Below are 12936 nucleotides of genomic sequence, written 5' to 3' on the forward strand. Positions count from 1 at the left end.
ATAAAAAAAAAAGTGAGAAGCCAAGACCAGGACCAAACCATGACGTAACCTGCTGCATCGTCTGTCTCCCCGGCGCGTGGAGTGAAGTGCCATCATGCTCCTCCTCTGCAGGGCCTCCGCCACCCTGCCCAGGCTCAGGCCAGCATGGGGCGCCGCCTTGAAGGTACAGTGACCCCTTTAGCGTATTAATAAAGCCTTGTGTTGCATGTGAAAAGCTTCGAGGCTCGGGCAACAAAATGTGAGGTCTCGTGTAATTCTTGTGTTGTAACTCCTCACAGGTCCTCTCCATGCCCTTATTTAACCTTACTCAGGGTTTTCAAGGTCTGGGGCACGCGTGTAGGTGTTAGAAAGGGCTTATGGTATTATTGTAGGAGTACACCAGTCTAGAGATGGCTTTTCTTACCCTGACCATTAGAAAGAGCTCCGCATTCTGAATAAATTCATCCCCATAAACACCCCTCGGAAATCATTTATAACGGAGGGAGGGAGGCCGTTAGGTTAGTTAGGTTAGGTTAGGTTAGAGGTTAGGTTAGTGTTAGTAGGTTAGGGTTAGTTTTAGGTTAGGTTAGGGTTATGTTAATTTTAAATGCACATTTTTGTACGAAACTAGTTTTTTATGGAATATTTAGTTATGTTTTGAATGAATAAGCTCTAAATTATTTATCGCAAATCATAAGTCTCTTGGTTGGAGGGGGTAAAAAAACTTGATTTGCGATAGAAATGACACGCATATTCATTCAAAAAATGCAGAAACTACCGAAAAAACTAGTTTGCTCGGAAATGCAAGTTCGTTAACTCTGAACTGGTGAAGTGCTACAAATTTACCGGGCTTATTTGTGCCTGCAGGGGGCCATGCTGCTGCCGCGCTTAAGTTGTTATAGTCGGTACCGTAATTGTTGTTCCTATAGATTTGTTATAGTCCGTAATCATTGTTGTTATATAAAGTTTCTAGGGACAGTTTACGGTTTCACCCAACCAACAATTTTCTTACATGGTTCATGTTCCTCTGGTGATAGATGTAGTGCGTGGCAAGGATGGCGTGGGGGCGGTGATGAACACTTATTCACTAAATCCTACCACTTCACAAACATGAGAATTGAGGACAACTTTCGGTTCTAATATTACTGTTATAATGTTGGTGGCCTTGTGGAGCGCTGCTACGGCGGCGGACCGGGGCCTGAAACCTCATCAACGATAACAGTAACCTGGGATGGGCTGGAGGCATATTCCCAAACCCTATTGTTGTTCAGCACCGGGTAAAATTAGAACCAATCAACGCTGGCAGTGAGTACGAGGGTGCTGCTCATGGATGTGCCTCTTGGTAGGCAGAGGGTCAAATCTGCCAAGATGGGTACACTGCCTCCTGTAACAGTAACCTCTCTAGACAGTGGTAAGTACAGAGTCCAGAGACAATCTACATCCTCTGTACAGTACGAGGTTGACACAAACCCTGGATTCTGTGAATGCACCACAGGAGAATAGGGCTCTGTGTGTAAGCCTGTGCTGAACTGAGCAAGACAGTTTTGCCACAAGTATTCCCCTTCACTCCTGGAAACAGCTGATGGCTCTTGACCATGGGTGTACTTGAGGAAAGTGTTTCTGAAGATAGTTTCTTCAGAGGTTTATTGGAGCCAGATGAAGACATATTGGCAGAGGGTGAAAACATATAGGAAAATCTGTCTCTTGTGAAGCCTAATTGTGCTGTAGATGATGATGATGGCAATGATCCACAGCAGGGTTTTGGCAGCTTTGGACAAAGTAATAATAATAAAGTACTACTACTAATAATAATAATAGTAGTTTATTTGCCTACCCCTCCTCTGCCTTCCCTACCCTTATTATCACAGGCTGAGGGGCCAATGGTACGTAGATGAGTACCGTAGCCATGTGCAGCGATAGTATTATGCCCCAAACTTCACCTTACCTAACCCTTGCAGTGGCCCCTCCCAGTGTTAGAGACCAAAGAAGGATTTTTTTTTTTACGTCGCGGCCTATAGCGCCAGTAGGCTTTTTCCCGGTGGGGCCTGATGGTCGGCCCAAGGCTTCTTCCCGGTGGGTCCTGATGGTCGGCCCAGCCCGTTCTGGCGCAGGCGAGTGTTTATAGTGGCGCCATCTTGCATTGGCTCATGCTGCCCTCCCGGAGCTCATCTTTAATCCTAGAATCTAGAGTCCGGGTTGATAGGTGGTCTTCTGGACAGCATGTGGGTAGTTTTAAGCCACTCGGCGGTGGCTGAAAAATCCCAGCTTGGTGGCACCGGGCGGGGATTGAACTCGCGTCCTCCTGAACGCGATGGTGTTACTCTGTCGATTCAGCCACCGCCTTTCCTCTGCCTTCCTTTACCCTTGTTCCATGCTTTAGCCCCTCAAGATGTTCTAGGGATGAAAGAAGGCTGTTTATTTATCTACCCTTCCTCTTCCTTCCCTTAACTTTATTATTATCACAGGCTGAGGGCCCAGTGGTAAGGAGATGAGTACTGTAGCTATGCGCAGTAGTAGCGTATATATGCCCCAAACCTTACTTTTACCTTTCCTTTGCTTTCCTCTACTCTTCTTGTTCCTTGCCTTGCCCCTCCTGTTGTGCTAAAGATGAAAGAAGGCTGCTTATTTATCTATCCTTCCTCTGCCTTCCCTTACCCTTGTTGTTCCTTGCCTTGCCCCTCCTGTTGTGCTAAAGATGAAAGAAGGCTGCTTATTTATCTACCCTTCCTCTACCTTCCCTTACCCTTGTTGTTCCTTGCCTTGCCCCTCCTGTTGTGCTAAAGATGAAAGAAGGCTGCTTATTTATATTCCCTTCCTCTGCCTTCCCTTACCCTTGTTGTTCCTTGCAGTGGCCCCTCCCGGCGTGCTACTCCACCGCCGCGGGAGGCCTGCCCCTGGAGAGGATCAGGAACATCGGCATCTCGGCACACATAGACTCGGGCAAGACTACGCTGACGGAGCGCATCCTCTTCTACACTGGGAGGATAGAGGAGATGCATGAGGTGAGGGGGGCATAAAGAGCTGCCATGAGGTGTTTATTTTTGTCATATTTATGTGTATGTTTGTGTTATCTTGTTATGGGAGCACATCTACACTGGGAGGATAGAGGAGATGCCTGAGGTGAGGGGAAAGGGGAGGGAGGGCATAAAGGGGCAGATGATTATTTTCATGTCATGTTTATGTGTATGTTTGTGTCATCATGTTATAGGATCACATCTACACAGGATGATATAGGAGATGCTTGAGGTGATGGGGGAGAAGGGGGAGGGGGGCACAAAGGGAGATGTTTATGTTTATGTCAAGAAATGTTGCTGCTCATGTTAATATCATCTTGTCATGTTAAGGGAGATGTTTATGTCAAGGTTGTTAGTGTCTTGTGTATACCTCTAGTTTGGGTGTTGTTTGGTAAATTTCCTCATTTTATCGTGACAACTGGTGAGTGGGTTCCCTTTGGGTCTCTTTATGCCTGTTAGTCATTCCCCAGCCTGTCACTTTTTATGCCTGTCAATCATTTCCCAGTATTACACTTTTTACATTGTCAGTCATTCCCCAGTCTGTCACTTTTTACATTGCCAGTCATTCCCCAGCCTGTCACTTTTTACATTGCCAGTCATTCCCCAGCCTGTCACTTTTTACATTGCCAGTCATTCCCCAGCCTGTCACTTTTTACATTGCCAGTCATTCCCCAGTCTGTCACTTTTTACATTGCCAGTCATTCCCCAGTCTGTCACTTTTTACATTGCCAGTCATTCCCCAGTCTGTCACTTTTTACATTGCCAGTCATTCCCCAGTCTGTCACTTTTTACATTGCCAGTCATTCCCCAGCCTGTCACTTTTTACATTGCCAGTCATTCCCCAGCCTGTCACTTTTTACATTGCCAGTCATTCCCCAGTCTGTCACTTTTTACATTGCCAGTCATTCCCCAGTCTGTCACTTTTTACATTGCCAGTCATTCCCCAGTCTGTCACTTTTTACATTGCCAGTCATTCCCCAGTCTGTCACTTTTTATGCCTGTCAGTCATTGCTCAGTCTGTCTGTCACTTTTTGTCCACCTGTTGTCCTCCCTCCTATGTACGTGTCCTGACCACTGATTTTATTTCCCTCTATCATCATTATCATCATCATTAATACTATCAGTTTTTCATCAATGTTCTTACTTTTTAATTAAGGGCCATCCTGTGATGTCTGATTTTATTTTCTGTAACACCAAAGTCGGTAACTGTTGTTGTTGTTGTTGTTGTTGTTATTGTTGAGTTGTTAAAGAGTCAGTAATTATTGTTGTTGTTGTTTAGAGTTGGTAATCACTGTTGTTTTTATAGTCATTAATTATTGTTGTTGCTAAAAATCTGTAATTGTTGTTGTTGATGATGGTGGTGGTGTTACACAGTCAGCAATCAGTCATGTTGTGTTTATTGTAGAGTCAGTAATTGCTGTTGTTTTTGTTGTTGCTAGTGTCAGTAGTCATTGTTGTTGTTATTATAGTGTTGTTTTTTGTTTTATAGATGTTATAGTCGGTAATTGTTGTTCCTATAGATTTGTTATAGTCCGTAATCATTGTTGTTATATAAAGTTTTTAGTGTCGGTAAATGCTGTTGTTGTTAGAGAGTGTATTCATTCTTATTGTTGGTGTTGTTGCTGTGACAGGTGCGTGGCAAGGATGGCGTGGGGGCGGTGATGGACAGCATGGAGTTGGAGAGGCAGCGTGGCATCACCATACAGAGTGCCGCCACCTACACCATGTGGAAGGATCATAACATCAACATCATCGACACCCCAGGTACTGCAGACACTACTACTGCTTCTGCTACTACTATTACTACTGCTATTTCTGCAACTACTACTACTAATAATAATACTATGCCATTTTCATCACTCTGATATCTATATACCTCTTCCTTTTCTTCTTCCTCCATCTGTTTCCCTTTCTCCTCCTCTTCAACTTCCTCCTCCTCCCCCCCACTCACCATCATCACCACTATTATCATTTTTATCATTATTATTGTCATTAACTTTATTTTCATCACCATCATAATTTTTACCTTCATCTTTTTCACCTTTTTACCATCATTATCATCATTGTTATTTTTACTGTAATCATCAGCATTATCTTCATCTTCAGCATTACCACCACCACCATCATCATCATCATCATCATCATTTTTATCCTCTTCCTCCTCCCCCTCACCACCACCACATTATCATCATTTATCATTATTTTTGTCATCATTATCTCTATCAGCATCATCTTCATCATCATTTTTGTTCCTTCACTACCACCACCGTCTCCTCCACAGGGCATGTTGACTTCACAGTGGAGGTGGAGCGTGCACTGCGTGTGCTGGACGGGGCGGTGCTGGTGCTGTGTTCCGTGGGGGGCGTGCAGTCGCAGACCCTCACTGTCAACAGGCAGATCCGGAGGTACAACGTGCCCTGCCTAGCCTTCATTAACAAGCTGGACCGCCTTGGAGCAAACCCCTACCGCGTCCTGAACCAGATGAGGTGCGTGTGTGGGTGTGAGTGTTTTCTTGGGTGGCTGGCTGTATCATTTAACCAGCTGTCTCTTTCTATCTGTCTTTCTGTTTCTCTTGCAGTCTCTCTGTCTGGGTATATCATGTTCTTCCCTGTTAGCTCTTACCTTGCTCTCTTTCTCTGTCAGGCTATGTAGTTTGTATATCATGTTCTCTGTTTGTTCGTACCTATCTTTCTGTCTGCCTGGTTATATAATGGCTGTGTCTGTGTATCTGTATCTCTCAGTCTTTTTCTATATATTTAGCTATCTCCTTACATCTAGCTCAGTGGTTCTTAAACTGGGGGCACACCTCCATAAAGGGGCATTATTGATTTCCAGGGGTGGGTGCAAACCCTGGAGGAAAAGTAATGAATTTTTGTTGTTGGAGTATTTGTCATTATCTTAACAAGAGCATGGGTGAATGTTGAGAAGTTTATGAAAGTGGAAAATTATCGCCTCAAGTAACTTTAGTTGTCTGTAGTCTGGTTAGGCTTACCATTGTTAATAAACCTTGGAGCGAATTTTGTCTCTATATGCAAGGCTGGCGTGCAAGGAAGGACCTGTTCCTAGAGGGGGCGTGGTAGTAAGTTTAAGAACCTCTTCTCTAGCCAGTTCATTTTATAACTATTTGTCCATCTTTTTCCATCTGTTTCTATAGCTGTCTCTTTCTATCTGTTTAGGTATCCCTTTATGTATATCTATTTATCTATATGTCTATTTTGCTATCTCTGTCTATCTATCTCTCAAGTAGGTCTGAGCTCTGTTACTTTGGTCTTATGGTCAGTAAACTATTAATTTATCTTTATCTATCTGTGTATCTTTATCTATCTATAGATGCCCATCAAGATAAAGCTCATGGGTGCAAAAGCACTTACTGAGCTCAATAAATTGTATATCTATCTATCTATTTATCTGTTTATTTATATCCATCTCTGGCAGAATGAAGCTTATTGGTACAGAAATGCTTCTAAAGCCATACACTCTATCAGTTTAATTATCTATCCATTAATTTGTCTATCTGCCAGTTTATGTATTTGTCTGGCAAGTTGAAACTCATTGGTACAAAAATATTTCTTGAGCCATATAATTTGTCTTCCTATCTATCTATTCATCTTTCTATCCGTCAGGTCCAAGCTCCACCGTCATGCAGCCTTCATCCAGCTCCCCATCGGGCTGGAGGGGGAGACTCGAGGACTGGTGGACCTGGTGGAGCAGAAGGCAGTCTATTTTGAGGGGGACTTCGGGTAAGGGTCCTAAGCATGATGATACCTGATGATGACAATGCTGATAACTGATGATGATGGTGGTGGTGGTGGTGGTATTAACGGTGTTTCCGCCCCTTGCCTCCAGCACACAGCTCCGTATGGACGAGATACCAAAGGAGATGCGCGTCGAGAGTGAGGAGAGGCGCCTCGAGCTGATAGAACATTTGTCCAATGTTGACGACACGATTGGCGAGATGTTCTTAGGTGTGTGTCTGTGTGTGTGTGTGTGTTTAACTAGCTCTATCTTTCTATCCATTTCACTACCTGTCTCTTTCTATCTTTTTCACTAGCTGTCTCTTTTTGTTTTACCTGCTCTGTCCTTTTCTATGTTTCACTAGCTGTCTCTTTCTATCTATTTCACTAGCTGTCTCTTTCTGTTTTACCTGCTCTATCCTTTTCTATGTTTCTCTAGCTGTCTCTTTCTAACTTTTTCACTAGCTGTCTCTTTCTGTTTTACCAGCTGTCCTTTTCTATGTTTCACTAGCTGTCTCTTTCTATCTGTTTCACTAGCTCTATCTTTATATCTGTCTCACTAGCTCTATCTTTCTATCTGTTTCACTAGCTCCATCTTTCTATCTGTTTCACTAGCTACATCTTTCTATCTGTTTCACTAGCTCTATCTTTCTATCTGTTTCACTAGCTCTATCTTTCTATCTGTTTCACTAGCTCTATCTTTCTATCTGTTTCACTAGCTCTATCTTTCTATCTGTTTCATTAGCTCCATCTTTCTATCTGTTTCACTAGCTCCATCTTTATATCTGTTTCACTAGCTCTATCTTTCTATCTGTTTCACTAGCTCCATCTTTATATTTGTTTCACTAGCTCCATCTTTCTATCTGTTTCACTAGCTCTATCTTTCTATCTGTTTCACTAGCTCTATCTTTATATCTGTTTCATTAGCTCTATCTTTCTATCTGTTTCACTAGCTCTATCTTTCTATCTGTTTCACTAGCTCTATCTTTCTATCTGTTTCACTAGCTCCATCTTTATATTTGTTTCACTAGCTCCATCTTTCTATCTGTTTCACTAGCTCTATCTTTCTATCTGTTTCACTAGCTCTATCTTTCTATCTGTTTCACTAGCTCTATCTTTCTATCTGTTTCACTAGCTCTATCTTTCTATCTGTTTCACTAGCTCTATCTTTATATCTGTCTCACTAGCTCTATCTTTCTATCTGTTTCATTAGCTCCATCTTTCTATCTGTTTCACTAGCTCCATCTTTATATCTGTTTCACTAGCTCTATCTTTCTATCTGTTTCACTAGCTCCATCTTTATATTTGTTTCACTAGCTCCATCTTTCTATCTGTTTCACTAGCTCTATCTTTATATCTGTTTCACTAGCTCTATCTTTATATCTGTTTCACTAGCTCCATCTTTCTATCTGTTTCACTAGCTCTATCTTTCTATCTGTTTCACTAGCTCTATCTTTCTATCTGTTTCACTAGCTCTATCTTTCTATCTGTTTCACTAGCTCTATCTTTCTATCTGTTTCACTAGCTTTATCCTTCTATATGTTTCACTAGCTCCATCTTTCTATCTGTTTCACTAGCTCTATCTTTCTATCTGTTTCACTAGCTCCATCTTTCTATCTGTTTCACTAGCTCCATCTTTCTATCTGTTTCACTAGCTCCATCTTTATATCTGTCTCACTAGCTCTATCTTTCTATCTGTTTCACTAGCTCCATCTTTCTATCTGTTTCACTAGCTCTATCTTTCTATCTGTTTCACTAGCTCCATCTTTCTATCTGTTTCACTAGCTCTATCTTTCTATCTGTTTCAGTAGCTCTATCTTTCTATCTGTTTCAGTAGCTCTATCTTTCTATCTGTTTCACTAGCTCTATCTTTCTATCTGTTTCACTAGCTCTATCTTTCTATCTGTTTCACTAGCTCTATCTTTCTATCTGTTTCACTAGCTCCATCTTTCTATCTGTTTCACTAGCTCTATCTTTCTATCTGTTTCACTAGCTCTATCTTTCTATCTGTTTCACTAGCTCTATCTTTCTATCTGTTTCACTAGCTCTATCTTTCTATCTGTTTCACTAGCTCTATCTTTCTATCTGTTTCACTAGCTCTATCTTTATATCTGTTTCACTAGCTCTATCTTTCTATCTGTTTCACTAGCTCTATCTTTCTATCTGTTTCACTAGCTCTATCTTTATATTTGTTTCACTAGCTCCATCTTTCTATCTGTTTCACTAGCTCCATCTTTATATTTGTTTCACTAGCTCCATCTTTCTTTCTGTTTCACTAGCTCTACCTTTCTATCTGTTTCACTAGCTCCATCTTTCTATCTATTTCACAAGCTCTGTCTTTCTTATCTGTTTATCTAGCTGTATTTTATTCACTAGCTGTCTTTATTATAAAGCCTAAATAAACCAAACTCAACCAAACCTGACCTGCCTGACCTAACCCACAGAGGAGAAGACCCCTACCATCGCTGAGCTCCACGCTGGGATACGCAGGGCCTGTCTGGCACGCACCTTCACCCCAGTCTTGGTCGGGACGGCCCTCAAGAACAAAGGTGTCCAGCCTCTTCTCAACTGTGTCCTGCGCTACTTGCCCAACCCTGCAGAGGTGGAGAACTATGCCCTGCTGCAGGATGCCACGGGGTAGGTTAGGCAGCTGGGGGAAGAAAAAGTTACTTAGCGCAGGACCCTATAAGAGTTCCTTTTCATTGGACTCCTCAGCTCTGGGCGTGTTGGTGGTGTCTCTGAAGATGTTAGCTGTAAAGTCACCATACAAGACTTTCAATGCTTCCCACAATTTATCCAATCTTTTCTTGAAAGTATTTATATTCTCTGAACAATTTTCTCAGTCAAAGTGTTCCATGTAGCCACTGGTCTGGTGGGATATAACTTACAACTGTGTGCTTTTAGTCTAGTGTGTGTTGCAGCATCCATCGTAATGTCTTTATGTGCTTTGTAAGATGTTGAGCTCTGACTCACCTCTCCTGCCCCTCCCCGGCAGGAACGAGGAGAGGGTGTTGATGCACTCGGCACGAGACAGGAGCCACCCATTTGTCGGCCTGGCCTTCAAGCTGGAGGCTGGCAAGTATGGACAGCTTACCTACGTGAGGGTGTACCAGGGCGGCCTCAGGAGGGGAGAGGTCATCTACAACACACGCACCAAGAAAAAGGTGAGATTTGGACTGATTTTGATATTTATTTATTTATTGTACATTTCTCTTTGTATTGGTGCCTGTCAAGGGAAAGCACTCCATCTTGTCAGCTTAATAAGGCAAACAACCACTGAGGCAAACAGTAAACAGTCACTAAGGTAAATACTGTCTCTCGGGTGCAGGTCAAAGTGCCACGCCTGGTCCAGCTCCACAGCAACAACATGGAGGACGTGCCAGAGGTCTTCGCCGGGGACATCTGTGCTCTGTTTGGCATCGATTGTGCCTCGGGGGACACCTTCACCACCGAACCCAAGCTGGCAATATCCATGGTGGGTGGGAAGGAGGAGGGAGGGGAAGGGTAGGTTGACTAGGGTAAGTGGGGAGGATGGGTAAGGAGGAGGGGAAGGAAGGCAAGGATGGGTGAGGAGGAGGGGGAGGAAGGCTAGGGTGGGAAGAAGAGGGAGGAGGAGGAGGAGGAGGGTGGGTGTGATTGTAGCAAGATAGATTAGGGTGACTGGAAGGGAGGAAGGGTGAGGGGTGACTGTGGCAATATTTATTAGGGTGAGTGTTTTTACATCTTAACCCGGTAGCAGCAATGGGCCAAATTTGTGCCATGATATAAACCCCCCAAAATAGATGATACATAATCTGATCACAAATGCTTTGATATATATTATGAAATGGTTTTTGTAAGGGGTGATTTTTTCTCATTTTTCTCGCTTGGAAGGTCCATTAAGAAACATGATCCCCGCTGCTACCGGGTTAAGGAAAAGGGCTTCACTAACGACACTCAATAATAACAGGAGCGACAAATTTCCCCCCTCAAACACTGTCATCACCACCATCATCACCACAACAGCCACCCTCTCAACACCAGGTAGTCCTTCAGTCATAACCACATTTCTTACCACCATCATTGTCAGCCATTCACCACCAAATACTCATTGAATCGTAATTGTATATGTTAGTATTATATAGGGAATAATTTTACTGCCTCCATCTCTTTTATATTGTCTGCCATCTAATCTCTTCTTCTTCTTCCTCTTCTTATTCTCTTTTCTTCTTCATTTTCTTCCTCTTTTTATTCTTCATCTTTTTTTGTCATCTTTTTCTTTTTCTTTTTCATCTTCATCTTTTTTCTTCTTCATCTTTTTTTTCTTCTTCATCTTATCACCACTACTACTACCACCACCACCACCACCATCACCATCACCATCACTAACATTCATCACCATCATCATAAACACTCATCACCACCACCACCTTCACTAACATTCATCACCATCATCATAAACACTCATCACCACCACCACCTTCACTAACATTCATCACCATCATCATAAACACTCATCACCACCACCACCACCACCACCACACCTCACCCCCTTCCTCCCCACAGGAGTCCATGTTTGTGGCTGACCCCGTCATCTCCATGGCCATCAAGCCCAAGCACGGGAAGGACTTGGACTCCTTCAGCAAGGCTGTCAACCGCTTCACCCGCGAGGACCCCACCTACCGCATCCACTGGGACTCAGACAACAAGGAGACCATCGCGTCAGGCATGGGGGAGCTGCACCTGGAGATTTACGCTCAGGTGAGAAGCGATTGAACGAGCTTATACAGTACTAAGGGTGCATAAATTGAGGTGGTTTGGGCATGATTCAGTTGAGGTGGTTTGGGCATGATTCAATGAGCTGAGGACAGTGCTGACGGTGTGGAGATTGAGGTGGTTTGAGCATGATTCAATTGAGGTGGTTTGGGATGGTCACTTGAAGAGGAGGGGGGATGGTGATGCTTTGGGGAGAGTTGTTCAGGTGGGTGGGAGTGCCAGGTTGCTGTCCACCATGCAGATCAAGGAAGACATGGAGGCAGTGTGTTGAAGAGGGTTTGGCAGGGTTGGAGAGGCTGAAGCAATGGACAAATAGTCATGGAAAAACCTGACACAAAGCAGATGATGAGTGTTATGTGAGAAACGACTCTGGGCGTGTGACTCGGAAACTTGGTGCTGAGAGGGAGGACAGAGTTATGAGTTACCTTAATACAATACAAGAGTTAAGCCATTAACCCGTGGGCTTCGGCTATGGGAAAGCCGAGAAGTGGCCAAGAAACGGCAAAATTACACTGCATTTTGAGACTAAGAAAAGAGCATGGAACGTACATCAGGGTACTCCTCTCATAACCATAAAGCTGTTAAAAATATTTACTTTCACTCAAACTCCATTCTTTTTGGGTGGTGTTTGTTACAAAATAAACAGTCTCGTGACGCGTGGCATCTAGCCTAGAGTCACTCTTTGTCTACTTTAGAGAATTTGACAAGTGATTACTGTGTGGATAGTTAATTCAGTCTGCCATGATCTTACAGCACCACCTATGACAAAAAAAGCCCATCTCAAGATCACTCACCCACCACTATGACCCAGGGCATATATGGTGGGTTGCTCTATGCCACCACCGCCTACAACTAGCTTGAATTAGGGGTTTTATGGTGAGCCCTTTTTAGGGTCCACCATACCACAGCCACTACTCATGAAAGCCCTGAAAAGGGTCTGCCGACGTTCTCGGGTTAAGACAATACAGGAGTTAAAAGATTAAGACTGTGCAAGAGTTAATACAAATCATATGGTTGGACCTCCTCATGTAAAAACTTTCTTATCCAGCACCATGAGTAGGTGCCACACAGGAGGAAGAATTGGTTTGTTTTTAAGGATACCAAGACACCATCCCTGCTTGGTGCCTCACAAAGAACCTAGAGGGAAAGCTAGAAAGTGCACAAAGAGGAATGGAGAGAAAGATGCTGGGTACAACATGGAGAGACAAGGATTTAGAGGGAGGGCTAAGAAATGCACAAAGAGGAAAGGAGAAGAAGTTGCTGGGTTTACCATGGAGAGACAGGAAGTGAGCATCACAGATTAGAGACCAGACAAAAGTTGAAGATGTAGTTGATAGTGATGATTGAAAATGAAGAATAGACTTGAGCTGGTGATATCATGCACTAAACTGATAACAGACAAACATCCAAAGTTACAGAGTAGCAACCCAGAAGTAGAAGTTAGGGCAGACAGA

The 12936-nt window shown here is 43.3% G+C and overlaps 1 protein-coding gene across 1 annotated transcript in view; it reads left to right on the forward strand.

Annotated features, from left to right (window-relative positions):
• Positions 1-12936, forward strand: part of LOC126999273 (elongation factor G, mitochondrial-like) — a 24771-nt gene continuing 11835 nt past the window's right edge. The window contains exons 1-10 of the mRNA XM_050861674.1: positions 1-163; positions 2829-2981; positions 4625-4757; positions 5275-5479; positions 6617-6733; positions 6840-6958; positions 9172-9364; positions 9723-9891; positions 10056-10202; positions 11273-11467. Coding sequence (XP_050717631.1) covers positions 95-163; positions 2829-2981; positions 4625-4757; positions 5275-5479; positions 6617-6733; positions 6840-6958; positions 9172-9364; positions 9723-9891; positions 10056-10202; positions 11273-11467 — 1500 coding nt within the window. The 5' untranslated portion in view covers positions 1-94. The remainder of the gene's footprint in view (positions 164-2828; positions 2982-4624; positions 4758-5274; positions 5480-6616; positions 6734-6839; positions 6959-9171; positions 9365-9722; positions 9892-10055; positions 10203-11272; positions 11468-12936) is intronic.

The sequence above is a fragment of the Eriocheir sinensis genome, chromosome 16, assembly GCF_024679095.1.
Source record: "Eriocheir sinensis breed Jianghai 21 chromosome 16, ASM2467909v1, whole genome shotgun sequence".
NCBI classification, from domain to species: Eukaryota; Metazoa; Arthropoda; class Malacostraca; order Decapoda; family Varunidae; genus Eriocheir; species Eriocheir sinensis.